The 14,900-nt window shown below is 41.6% G+C and overlaps 2 protein-coding genes across 2 annotated transcripts; both read right to left on the bottom strand.

Annotated features, from left to right (window-relative positions):
* On the bottom strand, window positions 1–4,413 carry LOC146968635 (butyrophilin subfamily 1 member A1-like). The gene is made up of 6 exons (XM_085759288.1): window positions 4,338–4,413; window positions 2,205–2,549; window positions 1,891–2,107; window positions 1,514–1,578; window positions 1,311–1,424; window positions 1–446 (listed from the first exon to the last, which is right to left on the bottom strand). The coding sequence occupies exons 1-6, from the start codon at window positions 4,402–4,404 to the stop codon at window positions 1–3; spliced, it is 1,254 nt and encodes a 417-aa protein (XP_085615414.1). The 5' UTR covers window positions 4,405–4,413.
* Window positions 4,414–10,510: 6,097 nt separating this feature from the next.
* Window positions 10,511–14,876, bottom strand: LOC146968636 (uncharacterized). Its single transcript, XM_085760388.1, has 5 exons — window positions 14,840–14,876; window positions 12,152–12,493; window positions 11,940–12,053; window positions 11,630–11,734; window positions 10,511–10,545 (listed from the first exon to the last, which is right to left on the bottom strand). The coding sequence occupies exons 1-5, from the start codon at window positions 14,874–14,876 to the stop codon at window positions 10,511–10,513; spliced, it is 633 nt and encodes a 210-aa protein (XP_085616514.1).
* Window positions 14,877–14,900: the final 24 nt, after the last annotated feature.

The raw sequence follows: 14,900 nt of genomic DNA on the forward strand, positions 1-14,900 counted from the left end.
TCAGTCATTCTCTGGAACGGCCTCAGTCTCCACCAGTGGCTCTGAGCCTTCAGTGGAGCTCTTTGACATGGTGAACGTACGTGAGATCCTGCAACTATTTCTTCGATTGCGTGACTCCGGTGGCCTCAAATGGACAACGCTTTGTTCACTGCCGCTACCATGGTGTCCTTTGACTGGAGACGCTGAATCTCTGGTCTGGGAAAAGCTGTGAGATTTTGGAAGGCTGTTGTTGGGTGAACTGTTGGGTGGGTCGATGGGATCTGGGATGTCTGCTGACAGACTGGATGATCTGCTGTCCAGTTGTTCACTCAGCTGCTGATTGATCTTCTCTTTCGCCTCCAGCTTTCTCAAACGTTCAGCGGCGACACCTTCAGTGTTGTCAAGTGTTGTGCCTTGGTCGGAGGACTTTTCGGACACTGGTTGTTTCTTCATGTACGCTGCGTTAACTGAAAGAAAATGTCACTTGTCTTTTGTACAATTCTTTCTCAAACAGATCACAATTCTTATATCTAATGTTTATATATTTTGTATTACTTAAAGTGTAGGCCTATATTGTTGGTTTATGTCTTTTGATGAAAGAGGTGCCAATCTGTTGGGACAATAAAGTTTATCCTGGTCCTGATCTTGAACATTAGCAGCTCCTCCCGGACCAAAAACCATCACACTTTATTGGTAACGTCATATATGTATTTATGTATTTAGACCTCCTTTGTCAAACAGTAGCTACAAGTAGATCATTTGGAGAGGAATCAATGATGCAACTATGTGTTTTAAATGACCAGTGTAAACTCATCACCCCGTTAGCCACCAAGCTAACGTGGCTGCACTTTATTCAATTTGGCACATTGTAAGTGAAACAGTGCGTGATGGTGGTGATAGAGAAAATACAACAGTGAGATGCTCTTGTTCTTGACCCAACTATTACCAGAGTGGCTAGTAGTGCATTAGCAGTTAGCTGACTTAGGTAACTAGCCTTTCAAGCAGAAAATATATCAACAAGTTTCTCAATACATAGAAACATCTTGTGAATTGTGAATTTTGTTACATATTTAAGATGGAATGATTGAGTGAATTATTGCTCTACAAACCAAAATGAAAAATGTCCTCATAAGCTTCCATATTGCTCAGGAAATACTAACTAATGGGGTTAATAAGAACCTATATGGTAGAGGCTCTCAGACTTTTGCACATGCCATCATAACTGTTGATATAAGTTCAAAAAGATGCAATAACAAAAAATCCACATACGTCATTTTCATTTTCATTTTCTGTGACTTTTAAAAAAAAAGGGAAATAAGAGTGTCACTCACCACAGCTGCTGCATCTTTTGTGTAAAAAACACGTTGCCACACAGGAGATGACGCATACAATTACGGCCACAACACCAATCATCCAGTTTGCAGAAGAGGGGCATGTGCATTTGGCTGAAATGATAATAAACACAACTCATGAACACGGGAACATTGGGATTCAGGTAATTCAGTTGGTACAAGTGAACTCTGCTCTGCTGTACCTGGGATGTTGATCTCTGCGTCTCTGTTCTTGTTGATCTGAGGCTGGTGAACTCTGCAAGTGACCCTGTGACACAATCACATCACACAGAGTCATAGGTGAGATGAGGTGCTATAAGTGGACCAACAAGTCGTTTGAGAAACGGTATAATGTCATGTAAACAGTGTAATTTAAGGTATAATGACATAATAATTCCTATGTTAAGAAGCTATTTTCTTTGTTTTATTTCCTTGAATTGATACCTAAGACAATTATATGAACTTTTATGTTGTCATACATCATATTAATGGCCAAAACTCCAGAATCTATTCGCAGAAAATGAAAATAAATAGCTAAATGTTTGATCCGTTTTCTGGAAGCGGATTGGACTTTTCTGACCTCTTTGTATCAGTCTGCAGAGTCACGTTCCTCTTGACGTTGAAACACAAATTATGGGAATCCTGGTCTCTCATTGGCTTATCAGCAGGAATCTCTTTTCCCTGATCATCAAAAAATGTAACCGTGGGCACAGGGAACCAGCAGTTGGACTCACACTGCAGAACCGTTCTGTCACCTTCACTTGGAACAACTGAGAGTCTCGGCTCAGAAGCAGCACCTTAAAGAACAAGGGTTATACAGAGTGAGATCTTTGGACGTTTCTGGTAAAAATGTATAAACTAATGTCTTCTCTACATAAATTGGACTGGACGTACCCACAGAGAGCTCAACCGTTCCAACAACCTTGGGCTTTGTCCGTGGTTCAATAATCTTGCATTGGTATTCTCCTTGATCGGAGAGCCGTAGCTCAGAAATCCTCAGAGACATGTTGCCGTTGTTCAGTTTGCCCATGAAGATGTTTGTCCTGAACTGAAAGACTGGACTCTTCATCTCGAAGGTCTCACAGCCGTCACGATAGAGGAAGGCCATTTCTGCGGGAGGGCCCTTTCTGGACCACTCCAGTGTTGGGATGTCATTGCGGGCGGCGATGCTGCAGGGTAGGACGACTGTATCGCCCACGCTGGCCTGGATCTTCTTGGGCACACTGTCCAAGGCTTTGCCTAAGAATTAGAAAAAGACATAAAACGAGTTGATGCTGTCCCACAAAGAGACAAATACCATCGATGAATGATCTCCTACTTACATAAACTTGATGTTTTTTAGTTTTCTTTTTACTTTACCTTTAACCCTAAGTCAAACACTAAACTGCGTATCAATAGTTCGATAAGGACTCCCATGGTTACTAATTCTGTAATTCTGTTGCATTTAGCGCTAATTAGCAAATGTTAGCATGAACCGCTAAAAACATAACAACAGCATTTTTAATGCAGACTTTTACACTATGTTTCTCTTCTGAGTGGTACTGGATGATTGTCTCCTCTGTATTTACCCCCTTTTTTAAGTGTTTTGTAGGCTAACTAGTCATTTTTTGATTTTTGCAGTTTCCCTTCCCCAACCAATGACGCTCATCTTATTGTGAAATGTATCTTGTATCAAGGTGCTTTAAGTAAAATTTCTCTCACAAATAAAGAAGTATTCCTTCCTCAAATGCAATTCCCGATCCCCGCCACCCCCAGAGTAAATGTGCAGATATTTAGGAACCTGGGAAATCCCAATTGGCTACGAGGAAAACATATGAGAGAGAACTGGAAGTGTTGACTCAGACACAAAGCTGTGCGTCACTGATCACATGACAGAGGATCCTAATTCTACAGTGTCATCCCAGGAAATCTTGTCTTATATATGATTTATTATCATATTATTACACTACACTAACAGATATCATTTCAACTTAAAAGTTTACATCAGCATTTCAAATACATAACCCACACAGCACATTAAGTTGTTAAAATCAGCCTCATTTCAACTGTAGCATCACAGAGCAGCTCACATATTTAATTGTCAGCATTAATAAGAAAGTTCTGCATATTTCTGCACAATAAGTTCAGGAGCTATTGTTTTTAATACTACTGATTACATTTATGTTGTGCAGCCCATGGTCAACTGAGGTTGTTTCAAATGTGCTATACAAATAACGTTGAGTTGAGTTGAGTTGAGTTGAGTTGAGTTGAGTTGAGTTGAGTTGAGTTGAGTAGACCAACTGTAAGTAACATAGATCACTTGTTTGTTTTTCTATATGTTTAACCACTTCCTGAGATGAGGGATGAAAGTGCCTCAGATTTATTAGGGCCACATTGAGGGGGAAAAAAATCCCCCAACTTCGAGAATAAAGTCGTAAATTTACAAGAATGAAGTAGATTCAATTTACGACTTTATTCTCGTAATTTGTGACTTTATTCTCGAAGTTTGTGAAAAGAAATACGTCTCAATGTGGCCCTACTCAGTCGTGCCTGAAGTCTCACTGCCTATAAATTTTACATAAGTTCATAATTGTTGTACTGACATCCACCTACACAAGTAACCACACATAGGGCCCAGCACAGCCATAACCACATCCTCTGCAAAACGTGTGCCACACACAGTCAAACAGGCAACATGTAAAAGTTGAAAATGACAGGGGGGGGAAAAAAGAAAAGAAAAGAATACACCTGCAGGCCAGTTACGATCAGGGTGATTGTGATTTGATCTCTTCCCGGCTGTTCAACTAGTTTGAATGCAGGTGTAGACAGCTTAGATCATTAACACGTCATTTCAAGAGTGTTTAACCCAAAAGGGTTAAATTAAACTGCAAATCAAAGTGAAACTTGAAACTACGCTCGAGCCGCTCATCATCGAAACCAACTGGATAAAGGTTTAGATCTTTATAGAAAACCTCAGAAAAAGCGCTCCTGTTTTTATGATTGTTGCATTCACCTGAGATATAATGAATGAAATGTTGCAGTACATACCTTTACAGGACGACAGCAGAGCAGCCGTCAGGGCGAAGAGAGCAGCCGAGGAAAAGCCAGACATCATCCACCGGTGGGTAGATCTAGAGTGCTCTCTGTCTGCTGCTTTTTCTTCTTTTTCTACTTAGTCCTGACCATATTTGGTGTTGGTTTCCTGGAGTAATTTTGTCTCTAGATGTAGGCTGCTTGCATGCTGCTTGCAAGTAAATTCACTTATCTTATCTTATCTTATCTTATCTTATCTTATCTTATCTTATCTTATCTTATCTTATCTTATTTTAACAGAACCACAGATACACAGTATTGTTGCAGTGGTGCAGTGTTTAACACTAATTTCTGTTGCATTTACTGTAGGCTAAGTATTTTACCCGTTTTACCCCACCTCACATAAGAAAAGCTGTGTGGCCAGTGACAGATGTGTGGACATGCACAGCTCCACAACATTACACCAGGTCTGATCGTCTACCACAGGGGTTGGCAACCTCTGTGACATGGAGTGCTGGTTTGAAATTTTTTTGTCAATGAGTGTGCCAAACAGTCCACATTTAAATTTTGGACTTGAAGTATCAACAAGTATATATTTTTTTATGTCTTTTGCGGTAGCTGAACCAGAACCAGAGAGTCAGGGAAAGACTGGCTTCTACATGGGACTGACAATAGCACTTTTTATACTTCCCGGTTTGATCGCTTGTATTATCCACTGTCATATATATAATCAGACAGAAGAGACAACGCAAGATCTGAACCACCATCCGACAACAGATCATGAGACAAAGAACCAAGAGACAGAATCCAGGTGTCTCTGGATCAGCTACTGATGGAGACACATTTGTCACATATGTCTTGAAAAACAGTCGTATTGTGTGTTCATCAAAGTGAAAGTTCATTAACATTGCATAAGTGTGACATAAGTGTATTACTGCACCAAAACTATTAAAGAGGATGTATTTGTGAGTGTCTCCTGTGACAGGGAGAAGATGATGTGCTGCTTCCTGCTGCTCCTCACACTGACCTCCTGTGTCTGTGGTGAGTTTACTCCTTCACTTTATTCTCTACAAACTGATACAAGTCCTCAGTTAGTCTGCTCCTCACTTTCCCTCTGTCTCCTCAGAAGCAACATTTGTAGTGAAGGTGACACAGAGCTCCTATCAGGCAGAGGAGAACCACAACATCACACTGGAGTGGACCTTCACCAACACTCAGGGCTCAGCAGACTCACTCATCGTCTACGGTCAAATGTTCACTGATGAAAAACCATTAGTCCTGTATCATCTATACGAGGGTGATGAAGTCTCAGAGCATCAGGATAAACAGTTTTCAGGACGAGTCCAGTGTGACAGAGACGTCCTCAGAGAAGGACGAGTCAGACTTCATGTGTCCAGACTCAGGACTGAAGACTCAGGACTTTACTGGTGTGAAGTTGTCACTAAACATGGGAGGAGCTATGCTGAATGTCACCTGAACGTAACTGGTGAGTAGAGTCAGTAGAGTCAGTAGAAGTGAGCAGAAGCTCTGTTGATGGAGTGTCTATGGATATTCTTATTCATCCTGGTCATCGTTATCTACTCTGGACAACAAATTGAAACGAAGGCAACTGGACTAGTATTTGTATGTCTTTTTAAGGGGCTTCCAGAGGTTAAATTCCTGGGTCTTATTCCACTGTTTGTCAGACTAGTGAGAACTAGTCAGACCGATGTGTTGTGAACTGATGAAGCCCCTTGGATTAGAGGCGAAACGTCTTCCTCGACAAATACTAGTCCAGTTCCCTTCGATTCAATTTGTTGCCCAGAGATCTGGTGATGGAGGGTTACCACCAGTGTTGTTCAGACTCTGTTGCTGAACTAGAACTCTAGATTATTTACTAAGACTGTCATTAATGAACACAACATAGAATAAACTGCACATGGAAACAAACATCAGGAGCTTCAAACACAAACAGTCCACATCTGAACTTTGGACCTGAAGGACCAACAAGTGTTTTATGTCTTTTACAGAAGCTGTTGCTGAACCAGAACCAGAAACAGAACCAGAGATCCCAGAACTGGAGACACTAGAATCAGGGACTTGGGGTAGGCTACTATTCTTTTTGTTGGGGAACTGACGGTCGGAGCAATTTTACTGGTCCTCTGTCTGGCCTACTGTCCTGTCAAGCTTTACAGACAAAAAAAGAAAATATGTCAACACTGCTGCCAATACCCACAGTCTCCCTCAAATCCAGTCCACCTGGACTCTGAACCACCGTCCTCTGTCGTACCAACAGAACCAAGAGACAGAACCAGGACTGACTCTGGATCAGATACTGATGGAGACATGAACTGACTTGTGACTATAATTTGTATTCTTCTGTCTTACATAATGTTCATATTGTTTTGGTTTTGAGTTCACATGTAGATGACAGCATTCAGCAGCATGCTGATATCGGTGTAAATTAGTTTTCCATTTGATCTGAAAATTCATCACTTGCCTTGTTGCTTCATTTACTGTAAAGCTACACTGCCCAGATTTGCACTTTATATTTTTTAGAATAATAATTTATTTTTTGTCATGTAATTTACTTTATAATTATTTTACCCCCCCTAACTATTAATGAAACAGTCTAAATGTATAATCAACTGTCCTTGTGTAAAGTTTATAGTGTAAATATAATGTAAATAACCCTTTATTTATCAGAGTGAAGTTGTTCTGACCCTTCTGCGTCGTCAAAGGCAACAAAATACAAAAGCATCATCATCATATTTATTCTGATGTGAGAAGCATTGAGCTGCTACACTTGTCGTTAGCTCTTCTGTCCACTAGGTGGAGCCAGTGATCTGTGAGAAGATCTGAGAGCTCTGGAGTCTCACTGATCCTCCTGATCAATTATTACAAGATCAATAAGGACCAATAGCTTCCTGTGCTGACCAGTTACCAGAGATCTACTGAACTTAACATAGTAAGAAGTATCTGGTATCATGGTTTAGTCTAATGTTGATATGTTCACACACAGATTCATGTCAGTATCTGGTTTCAATGACATATCAACGTGTTTAGAAAAGGCAGCAACACAGAGTCAGTGTTGTCGTTGGGTTTGGTTTTTACAACAGTGATAAAGAGCTGCTGGTGTTGGACTTTGGACTTTTCCTTTAAGTTCCCCAGAGACTGAGAGAAACTCTGACACCAACAGCTTCATGTTGCTGCATTAGGTTGGTGACATGGAGGAGATGCCAGTCAGGACTCTGATCCTAAAGTCTGGTGTTTTTTGAGTCTTCACTGTCTGACTTGTATTGTCTGTCCAAAATCCTGTGGACTCATCTTCACAAATCTGGTAAGAGAATAAGGCTTTCCTCATTTACATATTCAGCAGGCTGGCTGACCAATCACTGTTCAGACTACGGTCAGTTCCCGCCCACTGCTCTCCCTCGTCATACCTTTTATATGAATCTTTAGTGGGTGTGTGGTATTGAAGTTTACTACGACGCCAGAAGAGACTGAAGGTAAAGTCCAGATACAAAGCTGATGTTGTTATATTTTGTGAGTCTGTTTAGTGTTTTCTTTTGATTGGTTGTGAGTTCTCATAGAGCCACAGTTTAATGTCAGAATATTAAAGCAGATAACAGCGGCACGGCCGTTTCGGCTAATGCTGTGTTCAAGGCAGGCTTTTGAAACCGTAAGTTACAGCTTCAAGTCACAACTACGACTTGGTAGCGTTCCAGGTAACCCGTAGCTCGTGTTTTTACCGTCCTGTTGTCTGTGAAAGTTCCCTATAACGGCCACTCGTAACTTCCGACCCGTGAACTCGTACCAGATCGAACTGGTATGACTTCACAGGAAGGAAAAACACAAAGTACGAGTTTCCTTGAACGCACCATGAGTTAGCAGCCCCCGCCCTTGTCAGGCATCAATTGGTCCTCGTGCTACGTCACCACATTCACGCGCATCCCTTGGCTGCACACACAGCCATTCATGCCGTTCTCTCCCCTCATTGGATAACACTTGTATCCCACAAGGAACATTTTCTCCTCGGGTTACAGCAGAGCAGAGTGACGGAGAGACTCGTGTTTAGGCTGAAATACTTCATGTAAGTGATTGCTGACGGAAAATAGGACTATTTAGGACTTATATTAACAAAAACATTCCACTGATATCTGCTTTAATAACTCGCTATAGATTTAAGACTTTTTTTTAAGGTTTAATGATGATTTAGAAACGTTTCTCATTGAATGACCTAACTCTACTCTAAACCGTGAGGAAATCTGCTGTGTTTGACTATGATGACTGTAAACTAAAGGCGGAAGTTGTACCGTGATAAACACAATAGTAGTAGGTCTAAGAAATGAAAAAAGAGAAAACTAACAGTCTCGTGTAGAAATAGGGGGCGTGTCCATCTCTTAAAGGGCCAGTCACAGTCACACAATAATATTGTGTAAGATGTACTCTACCACTCAAATGTTTCGACACACCTTCTCATTCAATGTTTTTTCTTTGTTTTTATTACTTTCTACATTGTAGATTCACACCGAAGACATCAAAACTATGAAGGAACACATATAGCAAACAAATACATGTTAAACAAAGCAGAATATGTTTTAAATTTTAGACTTTTTAAAGTAGGCCACCTTTTGCTGTTAATGACAGCGTTTTACACATGGTTTTACACACCTTTGATTCCGTCATCAGTTTTATGAGGTCATCACGTGGAGCAGTGTCCCAGTTCCCAGAGGAGCTGAGCACTTGTTGGTTGTTTTGCCTTCACTCTGTTGTCCAACTCATCCCAAACCATCTCAGTTGGGTTTAGGTCATGGTGACAGAAAACACTTTGGGTTTAATTTACACTTTTGTGTAAACTATGTGTTGTTTCATAGTTGCGATGTCTCCAGTTTGAATTTACAATGTAGAAAGTAATAAAAATAAAGAAAAACCACTGAATGAGAAGGTGTGCCCCAAACCTTTGAGCTTCAGTCTGTTGTTTTCCAGTCTGTGATCATTTTAGTGGCGCCACCTTGTGACATAAATATATTACTGCACCAAAACTACTGAAGAGGAAGAAGTGAGTGTAGATGTAGTTGTTGATGTGTTGTTGTCTCCTGTGACAGGGAGAAGATGATGTGCTGCTTCCTGCTGCTCCTCACACTGACCTCCTGTGTCTGTGGTGAGTTTACTCCTTCACTTTATTCTCTACAAACTGATACAAGTCCTCAGTTAGTCTGCTCCTCACTTTCCCTCTGTCTCCTCAGAACCAACATTTGTAGTGAAGGTGACACAGAGCTCCTATCAGGCAGAGGAGAACCACAACATCACACTGGAGTGGACCTTCACCACCACTCAGGGTTCAACAGACTCCATCGGTGTCAACTGTCAAATGTTCACTGATAGCCACAAGGAACCAAAAGTCCTGTATCATCTACGTGAAGGAGTTGAGGACACAAAGACTCAGGATAAACAGTTTATAGGACGAGTCCAGTGTGACAGAGACGTCCTCAGAGAAGGACGAGTCAGACTTCATGTGTCCAGACTCAGGACTGAAGACTCAGGACGGTACCAGTGTCATGTCCTCAATGAACTGGGGAGTGGCTCTGATGAATGTCGACTGAAAGTTACTGGTGAGTTGCTTCAGTAGAGTCAGTAGAAGCTCTGGTGATGGAGGGTTACCAGACTCTGTTCTCTATATTATTCACTAAGACTGTCATTAATGAATTTTACAGCAGCTGGTGATGAACCAGAAGAACCGGAGAGACCAGGACCAGAGGAAGAAGAACCACCGAGTTGGGGAATGATCGCAGCCTACGTTGCTCTGGCAGCAGCGGGTTTAGTCGTCATCGGTCGGCTCAGTTATTTCGTCTACCGTCACAGGATCTTAAAGAGAGAGAGGCGAGAAGCCCGCTTGGCTGCACGGCCTCAGGTTGTCTGAGAACCAGACCATCAGATCGAACTGGACTCTGTCTGGACCATCGTCTTTTGTCCTAACGCAGTGTGTTTGGAAGTATCTGGTGTGGAGCAGAGACTCTGGTCAATGTGTTGAGTTGTTTTCCTCGATGTAAGAGGCCGAGCTAAAGCAGCTAGAGTCTCTGTCCTCTGGCTACAGTTCAGGATCTGACAGCTTGAGTTTGGTCACAAACTGTTTTAGGTTTGACTTTAAACTGTGCTGCAGTTATTGTCGTGTAAATAAAGTTTCTACTTGTTATAACAAGGTGTTACTACGTCTTCATCTCCAGAGTGAACAGCAGATAAACTGAGTGAGAAGAGCAGGAAAAGAGAACAATGAAGAACAAGGAGACGGTGATTTTCTGCTCTGGCTCTTTTAATTAATTAATTAATTTAACAAACAAACATTTCATAAACATTTCCTTCACACTTAACGGGGTATTAAAAAAAATAGGAACTGTCCTTTAAGAAAATCACAATAATAGATAACCGTGGTAATGTGGTCACAATAATCATGATGTAATTACATCCCTAACACACGCACCTTCTGCGGTATTAATCCCTTTATGATACATGACACCACAAAGAACTACGACAGCAGGAAACAGGAGGAACAGGAGAAACCGGAAAGCCAACACAACCAGCCAAACCTTGACTCGGAGACGTCCTGTAACAACGAGATATTAATAAACAGTAAAACATTAAATCAACATTTTTGACCAATGCAGCACTACAGGTTTTAATTATACTTTGACCTGTGATACACACACATATACAAACCTTCTGTGTAAAGAGTTTCATCATGTAGTTTGCCACAGACTCGACAACCATTACACGGGGGGATCAGGAGAACCAGTAGAAACAGCAGACCCAGTAGACCACTGATCCAGGCTGGAGGAGGTTCTGTTGTTGACAAAAAACATCATGAGATTACACACACACACACACACACACACACACACACACACATATATATATACTGTATACAGGCCAAAAGTTTGGACACACCTTCTCATTCAATGTGTTTCCTTTATTCTCACTGAAGGCACCAAAACTATGAATGAACACATGTGGAATTAACAAAAAAAGTGTGAAATAACTGAAAACACGTCTTTTCTTCTTTGGCTTCTCTTTCTTCTTTTCTTCTTCCTCCTCCTCCTCTATCTCTGCCCCCACCAATTCTAGTTTCTTCAAAGTAGCCACCCTTTGCTCTGATTACTGCTTTGCACTCTTGGCATTCTCTTGATGAGCTTCAAGAGGTGAACCTGACCTGAACATGGTTTTCACTTCACAGGTTCACAGCCTTGTCAGGGTTCATTAGTGGAATTTCAGTGAGAATCTACAATGTAAATAGTCATGAGAATAAAGGAAATGCATTGAGTGTAACATACCCACTTGGTCCTTAATCCCTTTGTGAAGAATCAAACTGCTGACAGCAGCAGCAGCCATCAGGACAACCAGGGGAACGATGCCACAGACTGGAAGACATCCTGTACCTGTAGCGGAGAGACAGCGGAGACAAACAACATGAGATTCAAATATTAATGAACAATGAAACAACATTTCTGATCAATTCACTGCAGAGTTCACTTCTAAATGACCTGTGACCTCAGTCTACAGCTCTGACTTAGATTCTGCTCCTCGACAATTCAACAGTCCCAAGAACACACACACACACACACACACACACACACACCCTACCTCCTTCCTTCCTCATGCGTTTAAACATTTTGTAAACCAGCAGAGCAGCAGCAGCCAGTGAGAGCAGGAGACCAGTGACACCGATGAGAATGTAGTCCCAGTTTACAGGATGTTCTGTAGTCAACACAAACAACAACATGAGATTAAAATATCACTATAAACAATAATGTGAAACATTAAAACACATTTCTGATGAGTCCATGTCCTCTGACCTTTGACCTCCAGTGTAACTTGACTCTGCCTCTCCTCTTGCCCCGTCCCTCTGATGATGCAGGTGTAGCTGCCACTGTCTCTGGTGGTGGGTCTCCTCAGAGTGAGGCTGAGGTCTCCGGTCCTCAGAGCCTCAGTCCTCATGGACGTCCGTCCTCTGTAGTCCTGGTTCTGGTCTTTGAGGTCGTCTCCGTCCATCTGACGCTGGTGGATGGTTGAAGGACGGAGGTCGGAGCGGCTCCACACCACTGAAGCCTCGTCCAGGTCACTTGTAATAAAGTTACATGGCAGCAGGACAGACTCCTCCCCCTCATACACCTCCACAGCTGAGGCATGCTGGGAAACTGAGGACACAGACAGAGGTAAACCAGAAACCAGAAGATGATCAGACCCTCTGAAGAAGATCCACCAGAACTACAAACAGCCAATCTGGTGGCGGAGACTCTCGTTTCGAGGGAACGGTGCATGTTCAGTGATGCGTTCACTGACAGTCGGGGCTGAGGCTCCAGTTCACAAACGTACTGACACAGTGATTCACGTTCGCGCTGCCACTCACTTGTGAACCTACTGCACACACAGAGAACTGCTGCTGAGGACGCTGTTACTCATGTGACAGTGGTGGTCCTGTCACTATGCCTCCAATTGATCATGCACCTGGCTACTTGGCCAAGGGGATGTCCCTTTGGGTGACTGGCAAGCGCACATGACTCTTACCCAGGAGGTGTGGGTTCAATCCCCGCTCGGGCCCTCTTCACCTTGCCACAATCACTCACTGGTGATTCGCGAACCTGCACCAGAGAACTGCTGCTGCAGACGATTCAGGTTCACGTACTGTGCTGAATGTGGCGCTGTGTCACTCACTGCCTGGTGTACCGCATGCACAGAGCAGGGGACTTGATTCACGTTCAGTAACCGTACTGCTAAACTCAGCACCAGGGCCGGCCCTAGGATTTTGGTGGCCCCCTAAACAAGGTTTTTGTTTGTGGCCCTGCACTCTAAGCGCAAACACCAAATCACTGGTTAAAACTGAACACAGACGTGTTTATGCCCTCTGAGGTTTCAGGCCATTTTCTCGACTTTTACATATTTTCTTAAATGTATCTTTTTAAGATACTTGCAGATGTAACAATAAGTGTTTTATGTCTAAATATCAGAACCTCAGCTGTAAGCACGCTGAGGCCAGTTTGCCCTAGAACACTGTAGAAAGAAATAATTTAGGCCAAATGCTGGAAATTTGAGGTCTGCTTCTTGAAAAATTTCAAATCCCTTGTGAAAACACTCCTTCAGTCATGAGAATGAACTGTTTTGGTGCTTGAAATAGGATATGAATACAGTAATAGATGAGTGTAGAAAACAAGTCTAAAATGAAATTTTGTCAGATTGCTTTTTGAGCACAAATGTTGTCATTCTGCCATTCTATTTTCACCAAATGTCTCAAATGTGAGATAAAAGAAGCTGAATATTGACTTCACATTACATATAAAGCTCATAGCGTGCGTGCAGACCTCAGGACTCGCATTCACCGTGTAGTAATATGCTACTTCTCCCGCGAATGTCTGTGAATGCACCTCTTTTTCTTTTTTTGCACCGTTCCTCATTAAGTGCGGTGAATGTGTTACAGAGTGAATGTGAACCTCAGGGCTGAATCATGACCTGGTGACGGATCGTTTGGCTGTGTATCAGTTCAGGAAGTTGGAGAACAATGCGCTTTGCAGTCAGGGCTCCATAAGCACCGAGTGATTCGGTGAACACATTTTTTGAACGACTCATTTTAATGAACTGATTCTTTTTCAATTTAATCGCAAAAAAAAGCGCTTAAAATATCGCAACATGCAGCGCAACTTTTTCAAAATGTGGCCGCGAAATCAGGCATTTTTAGGCTGCAACAATGACAGGAAAAGGCCTGCAAAATCCTGTAGGGACTGAGTAATGAAAAGATTTCTTCCTAACTCTCAACATGTGTTTCAGAGACCTACAGTTAATCGGTTCAGTTCACTTCAGTTTTATATATTTCTGCAGGTTTGTTGAAAATGGCCGATATAATAGAACTTCAGACCTTAAAAATAATGTTTAAAGCAAATAACAGATCATTACCAGAACAATTACAACATTTGTTCAAACTGGAGGAAGGGGACAACAGACTGAAGCTTGATTTTAAACTTGATTTTAAACAAGGCTTAGCTTAAATCAAATGTGTATTTCTGTTGCAAACTATGGCATTCACAAATCAAGGAATTGAAAAGTTGTACAATGTCTCAGTTTAAGAAAATATTTTAAAAAGAAAAGATAAGCATCTACAAAAAGAAGGAGAAAGAGAAAAAAATAGATAGACGAGTGGTGTTTTGTTTGTTTTCTTGTCACAACTATCATCATCTTTAATATTTTGAAATAGTGTATAATATTGGTGTTGATAGTAAGCCAATGTAGGCTAATTATCACTATAGCGAGGGGCAGGTAGTATAAGTTTTCTTCATCCTGCTCCTTTTCATTCATGGTTGTGCAACCTTGTGAAGAATGTATACCATGAATGGAATAAATCAAAATGAAATGAAATATAATGTTAAATTGGGTTGCAGATCATAGAATCACATAAAAACATAAACACACGAGTACGACAATCCATAGCATGAAACATTATAAAGAGTCTGTGTGTATTTTTTTTAAATGGAGTTTGGTTAGGTTTTTCTTACCGTACAGCAGCGCCACAAACACCACAAACATCTTCATCTTCAGTCCCGTTAAAACGGCTTC

Source organism: Trachurus japonicus, chromosome 18 (genome assembly GCF_045865225.1).
Source record: "Trachurus japonicus isolate A0001 chromosome 18, Traja_1.0".
NCBI lineage: Eukaryota > Metazoa > Chordata > Actinopteri > Carangiformes > Carangidae > Trachurus > Trachurus japonicus.

Excerpts from the sequence above, each read along its gene's own strand:
- LOC146968635 (XM_085759288.1), bottom strand. The coding sequence starts at position 4,404 with ATGATGTCTGGCTTTTCCTCGGCTGCTCTCTTCGCCCTGACGGCTGCT. Across the intron at positions 2,108-2,204 it reads AACGGTTGAGCTCTCTGTGG|GTGCTGCTTCTGAGCCGAGA; the intron begins GTACGTCCAGTC and ends TTGTTCTTTAAG. Across the intron at positions 1,425-1,513 it reads CGCAGAGATCAACATCCCAG|CCAAATGCACATGCCCCTCT; the intron begins GTACAGCAGAGC and ends TTATCATTTCAG.
- LOC146968636 (XM_085760388.1), bottom strand. The coding sequence starts at position 14,876 with ATGAAGATGTTTGTGGTGTTTGTGGCGCTGCTGTACG. Across the intron at positions 12,054-12,151 it reads AGTTACACTGGAGGTCAAAG|AACATCCTGTAAACTGGGAC; the intron begins GTCAGAGGACAT and ends TGTTGACTACAG. Across the intron at positions 11,735-11,939 it reads ACGCATGAGGAAGGAAGGAG|GTACAGGATGTCTTCCAGTC; the intron begins GTAGGGTGTGTG and ends TCTCCGCTACAG.